The sequence below is a fragment of the Mus caroli genome, chromosome 11 (genome assembly GCF_900094665.2).
Source record: "Mus caroli chromosome 11, CAROLI_EIJ_v1.1, whole genome shotgun sequence".
NCBI classification, from domain to species: Eukaryota; Metazoa; Chordata; class Mammalia; order Rodentia; family Muridae; genus Mus; species Mus caroli.
This window is the reverse complement of record NC_034580.1, coordinates 102235430-102245894: the sequence shown is the minus strand read 5'-3', so window position 1 is coordinate 102245894 and position 10465 is coordinate 102235430. Positions and strand designations below refer to the sequence as shown.

At 50.9% G+C, this 10465-nt stretch overlaps 1 protein-coding gene across 1 annotated transcript in view; it reads left to right on the top strand.

Annotated features, from left to right (window-relative positions):
- The window catches only part of Scn4a (sodium voltage-gated channel alpha subunit 4), a 45842-nt gene that overhangs the window by 19329 nt on the left and 16048 nt on the right, over nt 1-10465 (top strand). The window contains exons 7-13 of the mRNA XM_021175424.2: nt 572-886; nt 2001-2064; nt 2275-2416; nt 3763-3972; nt 4684-4837; nt 6779-7017; nt 8976-9149. Coding sequence (XP_021031083.1) covers nt 572-886; nt 2001-2064; nt 2275-2416; nt 3763-3972; nt 4684-4837; nt 6779-7017; nt 8976-9149 — 1298 coding nt within the window. The remainder of the gene's footprint in view (nt 1-571; nt 887-2000; nt 2065-2274; nt 2417-3762; nt 3973-4683; nt 4838-6778; nt 7018-8975; nt 9150-10465) is intronic.

The window sequence follows — 10465 nt, the reverse complement described above, 5'->3', positions numbered from 1 at the left end:
GCCTCTGCCTCTGCCTCTGCCTCTGCCTCTGCCTCTGCCTCTGCCTCTGCCTCTGCCTCTGCCTCTGCCTCTGCCTCTGCCTCTTGAGTACTGGGATTAAAGATATGCACCACTGCTCTGCATGAAGACACTGATTTTCAAAATCAGTCTAGAGATTTTTAAGGTGAACCCCACTGGTCCTTGGGTATTAATCAGTAATGGACTCTAGGGTACTGCCTTTCCTAAACATGGTGGCTTCCCCTTTTCTTTAAGGGCATCGTGAGATGAGGGATGGTCTTGAGAACACACTTTGGAAGCGCTAACCTAGTGACACTTACTAAATTTCTCTGTATGCTTTTGTGTGGTTCTGAGGTCAGGCAACAGCCCATTGGATCTTAGAGGTCGTTCTTCTGCGGGCAAAGCCGAGCTCCACACTGGGGGAAGTGCCTAGAAAAGGCTTGCTATAGGGAGACCTCAGGGAAGAGGCTGTGAGGAGTGAAACCAGAGCTGGAGCTGGCTGAGGCTCAGAGCGGGAGCCCCTCGACCATCCCACCCTTACCCCTGCTGACGCTTTCGCCCTCCCTGTGACCAGGGCTGAAGACGATCGTGGGAGCCCTGATCCAGTCTGTGAAAAAGCTGTCCGATGTGATGATCCTCACTGTCTTCTGCCTGAGCGTCTTTGCCCTGGTGGGGCTGCAGCTTTTCATGGGAAACCTGCGTCAGAAGTGCGTGCGTTGGCCCCCGCCCATGAATGACACCAACACCACATGGTATGGTAATGATACGTGGTACGGCAATGACACGTGGTATGGCAATGACACCTGGTATGGCAATGACACTTGGAACAGCCAGGAGAGCTGGGTCAGCAACTCTACCTTTGACTGGGAGGCCTACATCAATGATGAAGGTGAGAAGGGAGGTAGAAGGGCTAGAGGAGATACCTGGCTCCTCAGGTACCCATTGTCTCAGCTGCTTCTTCAGAGAAGACATAGCTTATGCCCATCCCTCTCCAGCTTGGGTAGTAGCCTCTAACAGGTCTCTCAGTCATGACCCTTAGAACCGTTTCGTATTAAGTGGAGTATGGCAAAACCTCCCTCAAAGGGTTAATGTGATGACGACACACCGTTTTAAAATCCTGCATCTGTCAGGCTGAGAGAGCTCAATCCACAAAGTGCTTGCCCCACAAAGCTGAGGACTCAAGGTTAATCCCCAGAGCCTGTGTAAACAACCAGGCACAATGGCACATGTCTGTAGTTCCAGCTCTGGGGGAGTGGAAGCAGGCAGGTCCCAGGAGCTTGCTGTGCAGCGAGCCAACCCTGCTTCATTGGCAAGCACCAGATCTTAATGAGAGAATTCTGAAAAAAGTGTACCATTGGTCCTGAGAAACAGCACCCAAGGTTGCCCTGAGAGATACACATACACACACACACACACACACACACACACACACACACACACACAGAGGAACGCACACACGTGTGTGCTAAGGCTCTCACTGTACAAAGAGACAGTCTATCATCCTTCTATAGCCTAAGCATATTCTCCTTCCCCACATTCTGTGTGCCCTCCCTGGTAAAGCTGTTGCCAGTCACATCCCATTTGCGTGGTTGTCCTTTACAGCACACACAACACACATACACAGTCTCACGCAGTCACTATTACACACAGTGTCTTCATGGGAATAGTGTCCTTCCTTCACTGTGGTCTCTAGATTCCAACCCCAACCCCTCCCCAGTGCACACACAGAAACATGCCTTTTTGACATTGGGCCTTATTAGGGCTCTGGTGAATCCTGACTTCATAACCACAGCAGGTACCAAGCTGATGTGGCTTAGTGCTGAGCCCATGCAATTTATCCACTGGAGACCCTGGAGTTCAGAACTGTTCATAAAAGACGGGGGTGAGGGGGGCAGGGAGTGTCTGCATGGCCTCTTTGGGCACACAGATCTGTTGATGTGTACATGTGTTTCTTGGGCTTCTGTGTGGTAACATGTCTTCTCTGTGACCTCTGATTCCCAAAGGGAACTTCTATTTCTTGGAGGGCTCCAATGATGCCCTGCTCTGTGGGAATAGCAGTGATGCCGGGTGAGTTGTGTGGCCAAAGTGTACCCCAGTATTCTGGGGGTGGGGTTCATTAGGAACAGGGATCTGGGGTGGAGAGAAGGTGAGGGAACCAGTGGTCGAGAATAGAAAGCTTTCATGCTTAGAGGACATATGGAGACCTGGGGATCCCCCATTCTTCACCTGTCTTCAGATCTCTTCTCTCCCTAAGGCAGCCCCCCCTTTTACTACCAGGCACTGCCCTGAGGGCTACGAATGCATGAAGGCTGGGAGGAACCCCAACTATGGCTACACCAGCTACGACACCTTCAGCTGGGCCTTCCTGGCTCTCTTCCGTCTCATGACACAGGACTACTGGGAGAACCTTTTCCAGCTGGTACAGATGCCCTCACTCTGCCATTTGGCCCCACAGACACACTTCATGCCACTCTCCTCAGAGCTTCACAGAGCCCACCCACAATGGACAGACCCCCACTGCACTGTCTCCCCTAAGGGACTTCTTCAGTCCCACTGTGGGCTCTTAGAAATCCCAGTCCTTTTCCTTTTCTGTTTTTGCTTTATGAGCTGAGAGTCTAGGCCTGCCACAGACTCAGGCCCAGGAATCTCCAAGCCTCAGAGGCACCAGTAAGATAGCCAACGGAGAAACTGAACCCTGCCGGCCTCCACAATGACAGTTGACCTTCCATGTCTGTAGGCTCTGCCTCTGTATTCAACCAACTACAGATTGAAAATACTTGGTAGAAAATGGAGCAGAGAGTGATGGCATGTGCCTTTAATTCAGCACTTGGGAGGCAGAGGCAGGCAGATCTCTGAGTTCGAGGCCAGCCTGATCTACAGAATGAATTTCAGGACAGCCAGGGCTATATAGAGAAACCCTGTCTTGAAAAAACAAAACAAAACAAATGAAAACAAATAAAACAGGCTGGGTGTGTGGCTCAATGGGAGAGTACTTACCTAGCGCACACAAGGTACTGTGTCCAAGTCCCGGTAATGTGTAAGTGAGAGATAAAGTATTTCAGAAGGAAAAACTGTACCTATAGATGAGACACCTTTTCAGAAAACACACACAGATATTCTATGGGCAAAGATATTTATTCCATAACTTAGCAAGCCCAGCCACGGTATACGTAGCAGTTACATTGTATTAGATACCATGGGTCATCTAGAAAGGATTAGAAGAGGGGGCTGTACCTAGGTTGGATGCAAACACTGCATCCTTTCCTAGAGGAGCCATGAGCATCTGCAGGTCTTGATATAACCAATTCCCAGGGTACCAAGGGATGCCTGCACTTGGTCTTTACTGTGTGTGTGGCAGGTGGGTTGAGAATGAATGATTTTCTCCTCTGATCTTTGGCAGCGTTTCTAACAAGATTAATAATAACAATGATCATAGGTCTATTGTTCGTTGAATGTGTACTAGGCACCAGGATATGGGGTAAGGCAAGGTTTCAGGCCCTGCTTGTTGTTTGTCCATCCTGGTTTTCTGGCCTCAGGGTGCCTATGTGGACTCCCCACAGCTCTGATATGGGAGGCTGGAATGCCTGGGCCACTCGCATGTATTTTGAGGTTCTCTAGAATATGGCTGACTTGCTGAGGATGGCCGTACCTTGTCTCCAAGACCCCCAAATCTCTGGGCTGTTTGAGGGACCCTCCTCTGCTTCCCCACCTGAGCAACAGCCGCCTTCTCCTTCTCTCTCTTTCTCCTTCTCTCCGCATCCCCAGACCCTTCGAGCCGCTGGCAAGACCTACATGATCTTCTTTGTGGTCATCATCTTCCTGGGTTCCTTCTACCTCATCAATCTGATCCTGGCGGTGGTGGCCATGGCGTACGCTGAGCAGAACGAGGCTACCCTGGCCGAAGACCAGGAGAAAGAGGAGGAGTTCCAACAGATGCTTGAAAAATTCAAAAAACATCAGGAGGAAATGGAAAAGGTGTGGACCCAGGCAGGGAGCTTAGGGTGAGGAGCCAAGGGTCTCCCTGCCTCTGGCCTGGACTTAGTGACTAGTTCCTTCCAGGCAGGCTGGGGGGAGGAAGGGAAAGAGGAAAGAAAGGACTGTGGGGCAAAACGAGCAGAAAGCCCCAGGTTGGGAGCTTTGCTGCCTCAGGACAACCATCAAATGTGAACTTCCCTCTAGGGTAAAGGCCTATGGCTGCTTGCTTTCTGGGTCCTTGTTGAGGTAGAGATGGGGTCCCCGATTATTCATGGAGCAGCTTCTCTCTTAGGGTTGAGGGTTCTTCAGGGTCAAGGGTCCTCGGTTACCTTGTCTTTACCCTGTCATTCAATTGCCACTAAGGACTGTCCCTTTCCTACATGCACTAGATTTGACATCAGCTAAGAAAAGTGCCTGTCATCCAAACGTCTCAGTAAGGGTCAGCATGTTCATACTCCTGGCTCAGAGTGAAATCTCCTTCTTTCCTTTTTCTTTAAAGATTTATTTATTTATTTTATGTATGTGAGTACACTGTCACTGTCTTCAGACACTCCAGAAGAGGGCATCAGACCCCCATTACGGATGGTTGTGAGCCACCATGTGGTTGCTGGGAATTGAACTCAGGACCTCTGGAAGAGCAGTCAGTGCTCCTGAGAGATCTTTCCAGCCCCAGAGTGAAATTTCTTAATTGTCATCTTTGCTGACTTATAGGCGAAGGCTGCCCAGGCTCTGGAAGGTGGAGAGGAGGCAGATGGGGACCCAACCCACAGCAAAGACTGCAATGGTAGCCTGGATACATCCGGGGAGAAGGGGCCCCCGAGGCCAAGCTGCAGCGCAGAGAGTGCCATCTCAGATGCTATGGAGGGTGAGTGCCCTGTGCCCCCTTCCCCTCCTACTCTGCCTGCGCTGCCCACCAGGCTTCTTAGCCTCCTGAGCTGTAGGGTGGGGCCTGCTTGGACCCAGTTTCAGGAGGGCAGTAACTTAATATTGACACCAAAGAAATAAGCTGGGTTAAATATAGACCTGTCAACCTGGCCCATTTCTGGCTGTAAGGCCAGGCCATTGCAGGAACTAGGGGCTTCCGGGAGGGCTCTTGGGGCTGCCAAGGCAACGGGGAAGGACAGGCTAATAATACTAACCAGGAAGGCCTGGTGTTCCGGAAACTACTCCACTATTTCCTGGGCACAGGTTAAAGATCGATGGTTAAATCCCCCAAGTAGAATCACAGACTCTCCACAAGTCCTGTGGTACCCCAGAGTCTCAGGAGGAGAATTAAAAATCTGTAACCAGACAGGGCAGACAGAAGCATAGTAGATGCGGGGGAACGGATAACTGACCGGAAAGAAAGAAAGATGGCTGTATGTCGGGGTAAAGAGGAAGGGGAGAGGGAGGGAAGAAGAAAGGAGCAGTAGAGATGTGGAAGAAGGAAGGAAATGAGGAAGAAGGGGGCTAGAAAGAATCTCTGGCCCAGAGAAGGGACCCAGTCGCTCCCCAGGGCTTACTTAGTGTTAAAAGCAGAGTCTAGAGTTCTTCAGGGCTCTGTAAACCTTTGAAGGGATCCATCTCACTTGACTTTACACTCTGCACTCAGGTGACTGTGTCCTGCCAGAGGGTGGAGGTGGTGGAGAAATGTCCAGGGAAAACTGGGCGGAGCTGACCCAATAAGCTCCCACCCTCTTTGCTCTTGCTGTGGTCTCTTTCTCGGGCTTCCAATCTCGCTGAAGCACCCACAGTAGCTCAGGCAGACTAGTCTGGCACAGTCTGCAAAGAGGTTCATTCTTCTCACTCCTCGGTGGAACCCCAGCCCCACTCAGAGTCCCCAAGGGCCTGCCATCCGTCCTGTCCTAATGTCTTGCCTTCACCTGCTAAATAGGTGGAGTCAAGACTGTTGTTCCCAGTGCTGGAGAGCCTATCCAGAAGGAGGCCATGTGAAGGAACAGCCCTATCCCATAGACCCCACAGCTTGGGGGTGGCAGGAATAGGCGGTTTCCAGAAAGTCTCTGGAGGGAAAGGTGTCTATGCTCAGGGACAATCTGGAGTGACCTATGTTACCACCAGCAGGGAGGAAAGGCCTTCAGGAACTCTGGCTGGCAGCACTGGGGACTGTCCCCCTAAAGTGGACTCTCTGTTCCCTAAAGACTCCGGAACCCAGACAGAGGCCAGGGGATCTCTCTCCCCTGGTGGAATCCCAGTCCCAAGAGGCTGGCAGATAGCTCAGCTCCAGCTCACTGAGAGGAGGGCATTGTGGGAACTCAAATAAATGGTAACATTCAAAGCAGAGCTCTAGGGAGGGGTGTGGGTTAAGGCTTACCAAGGAGGTGTGCGCGAGGGGGCTGAGCTCGGAGAGAACAGGTCCTGAGAGTGAGGTGTTGTGGGGCGAGGCTAGAGAAGGCCTTATTAAGAGGGTGGGCAAAAGAGGGCAGAGAAGGGGGCTGGAGAGATGGCTCAGCAGTTAAGAGCACTGATTGCTCTTCCAGAGGTCCTGAGTTCAATTCCCAGCAACCACATGGTGACTCACAACCATCTGTAATGGGATCCGATGCCCTCTTCTGGTGTGTCTGAAGACAGCTACCGTGTACTTATATATAATAAATAAATAAATCTTTAAGAGAGAAAGCTAAGCTTACGGGGCAATGTCCCATGAGGCGGAGTCTGTAGGGAAGATGTCAGAGCAGGCCTGTCAGTGGCTGAAGGGAGTCCTGAGAGGAGTGCCAAAGAGGAGCAAAGAGCTAGACAGAGAAAGAGTTGAGCCAGGCAGAGACTCTTCATCAGATAGCCCGTTATAACCCGTTGCAATGACCTCCAGAGCTGGAAGAGGCCCATCAGAAGTGCCCCCCATGGTGGTACAAGTGTGCACACAAAGTGCTCATCTGGAACTGCTGTGCCCCGTGGGTGAAGTTCAAGCATATTATCCTCCTGATCGTCATGGACCCCTTTGTGGACCTGGGCATCACCATCTGCATCGTGCTCAACACCCTCTTCATGGCCATGGAGCACTACCCCATGACCGAGCACTTTGACAACGTGCTCTCTGTGGGCAACTTGGTAAGGAGGGGACAGACGAAGGAGAGGTCGGTCATCTGGAGGACAGGACAGATGCGTGGTTGCCTGGGCTGTGTGACCATGCAGGGCATGTGGGGACAGCTGGCATGAGCTGTACAGAGGAGGCACAGGCAGTGGTCTAGCAGATACAATAATTGAACTTCAAAGCATTTGGGAACAAGGAGGTGGAGTGAGCTGGGATCGGGATTCTTGGAGGTCTGGGATCCAGGCCACCTCCTGGAATTGGATTTGATATTGGATTTGATAGAGAGAGAGAGAGAGAGAGAGAGAGAGAGAGAGAGAGAGAGAGAGAGAGAGAGAGAGNAGAGAGAGAGAGAGAGAGAGAGAGAGAGAGAGAGTAAATGGGTAGGTAACAAGTTTCTCAACGTTTATAGACTCTCACGAGCCTAAAAGAGACCAAGGGACCTGGGAGTGGGGCCATATAGCCAGAGACATCCAAATGCAAAAGCGGTCTACCTCCCCCTGCCCCCAGAGGCCTCTCTGTTCTCCAGCCTCACCCGCTACTCTCTCCGGGAGCCCTTTGCTGCCTGGCTATTGTTGACATGCTCTGATCCGACTGCTTATCCTTACCCATTAGGAGCATTAGCACCTCGTTGCCAGCCCCAGTGGAGCCTGACAAAGGGAAAGCCTCTGCCTCCTCCTCCAGCCCCGACCCATTGTACTCCACTCTTCCCAATGTGCTTTGCTGTCCCATTCCACCTCCAGTGGAAAATGGGCAAGAGGCTCTCGCCCCTACCTCCAGGGAGAGGCAGACTCACAGTGTAGGATGTGAGGGAGGGTTGGGGCAGGACTGGGTGGGTAGGGGACATGAAACTCCCAAATCACTCAAATCCTCAGCCTTCAACGCACATATGTCTATCTTGTGAAGCAGCTGTGGCCAGGCTGGGCAAGGGAGGCAAGAGCGTGCTCCAGGCATGGCACAGTTGCCAGAGTGTGTATAAATGGGCAGGACCTGTCTGCCTGCCCACCCACTGCACACTGTGGTGCTATCTGGGCACCTGCTATGGCCAGGGAAAGTTCTTCGGAGGGATCCAGTGTGTGCCTAGGCAGGCTGTGGACCCCAGAGCAGCTGGTGCCTGGTAGGAGTGGGGTCGTGCCCAGTGAACTTTAAGGGGCTGTGAGGCCTTTGTGTACCTGCTCTGGGGTTGAGGAGGCAGATCTGATCCTGTTTATCAATTTTATTCCTTTTTGTCCCTGCCCGAGACCTTGTGCCCATCAAAGCTCGCTAGGTGGTTGAGATGTGGTTCAGTTGGTAGAGAGTGGTTCCCTAATGTGCAAACCTCCATTCCCAGAGCTGAATAAAGCCAGGCGTGATAATACATGTGATAATACATACTTTTGTAACCGTAGCACCTGGAAGGTGGAGGCAGTTCAAGGTCATCCATCCTCTGCTCTGTAGTGAGTTCAAGGCCAGCCCGAGCTACATGATACATGTTTCAAAATCAAAAAGTAAAGTTTGCTACGTCCTGGAGTTATATTTAGTAGGGAGACTTGGAGCCCAGAGGAGAAATCTTGAGCTGAGAACCTGTCTTAAAGGGAGCTGGGGTGCACGTCACTGAGCGTCCATTGCTTAACTGTGGAAAGAGTGTGATAATCCTCCAGTTTTGTAGAGAACAGCATGCCAATGAGGTCTGTGTGACTAGCACTTCACGAACGTTGAACTTTACGATCAGGTCAAAGACACAAGACGTTAGCATCTTGACTGTGGTCACAAGATCCATAAATGGATAGGAATGGGTCTATGTTGTACCCACCTGTTCATATGACATGGCCTTTGTACCAGACACTGCATGCACACATGGGCTGTGAGTACTGCTCTCTGCCCCCTTTCTGGGTCTTGAACGCTTGCCCTTCAGTCCCCAAAGCCTCTGCCAGGAGGTGGGGGAGGGGAGCCTTCTTCACGAGGCTCTGTGACAGGGATTCCTTGTCCCACCCCACAGGTCTTCACGGGCATCTTCACCGCAGAGATGGTGCTGAAGCTGATTGCCATGGACCCCTATGAATATTTCCAACAGGGCTGGAACATCTTCGACAGCTTCATCGTCACCCTCAGCCTGGTGGAGCTGGGCCTGGCCAACGTGCAGGGCCTATCAGTGCTCCGTTCTTTCCGTCTGGTACAGACCCAGGGGCTGAGGAGGGTGGGAGGAGATTCCCTAAGAGGCCACCCTGTGCATGCCACTTGGCCCCTTGGAAGCTCAACTGTAAAGGAGGAGAAAGAGAGTCCTTCCTTTCTGTTACCCAGGGCTGGGGTCGGGCACCGAAATGATCGCCCTGGGAGCCAACGTTAGGTGACCTTAGACTTCAGCTCCATGTTGCAGGCCTGAAGGAAGACAAATCCTCATTATGAGTTAGTAACAAGCTTGGGGCTTAGGAATTACTAATTTTTGCTCTACCTCTTGAAGTTCACTCCTTTTTTTGTTTTGTTTTTTTTTTGTTTTTTGTTTTTTGTTTTTAGAGACAGAGTTTCTCTGTGTATCCCTGGCTGTCCTGGAACTCACTTTGTAGACCAGGCTGGCCTCGAACTCAGAAATCTGCCTGCCTCTGCCTCCCGAGTGCTGGGATTAAAGGCATGTGCCACCACGCCCGGCTCACTCCTATTTTTTAAATGTCATCAGGAGGGTGCAAACAGCAGAGAGTGTAGCAGAAGTATAATAGCCCCTTGGGTGTCTGTCTCCCACCCAACAGCCACCAGCATATTGATCATAATTTTATCTTTAAAAATATTTAAAATTTTATATGTGTGTGTCTGTATGCCACATGTCTGTGCTGTGGGTGCTTGTAGAATCCAGAAGAGGATGTTGGATCCCCTGGAGCTGGAGTAGTAGGTGGTTGTGGACCACCAAATGTGGGTGCTGGGAACTGAATACAGGTCCTCTGGAAGAGCAGTCCGTGCTTTGAACTGCAGAGCCAACTCTCCAGCCCCACACGCTGCAATTCCTGTTTCAATGATCTCCTCTTATTGAAGAGAATATTTTTTTTTAATTTTTAAAGATTTATTTATTATATGTAAGTACACTTTAGCTGTCTTCAGACACACCAGAAGAGGGCGTCAGATCTCATTACAGATGGTTGTGAGCCACCATATGGTTGCTGGGATTTGAACTCAGGACCTCCGGAAGAGCAGTCAGTGCTCTTAACTGCTAAGCCATCTCTCCAGCCCTGAAGAGAATACGTTAAAGCAAATTCTGGTATATAATCTTGCTTGTAAATACTTCAGATTTTATCTTCGATGGATAAGAACATCTTACTTTTAAATGTGGATGACAGGAGGGGTAAGACATAAACATCCAATAACAGAGAGACAAACTGAAGTTGCTCATCAGGAGGGTGGGGTTTAAGACTGTTGGACATTGCTCTTCCTCCTGGGGCTCGCTGGGATTGGGGTTGGCTGGTGGACCCAAAACTCATTCATACTCGGATTGTCTCTTCT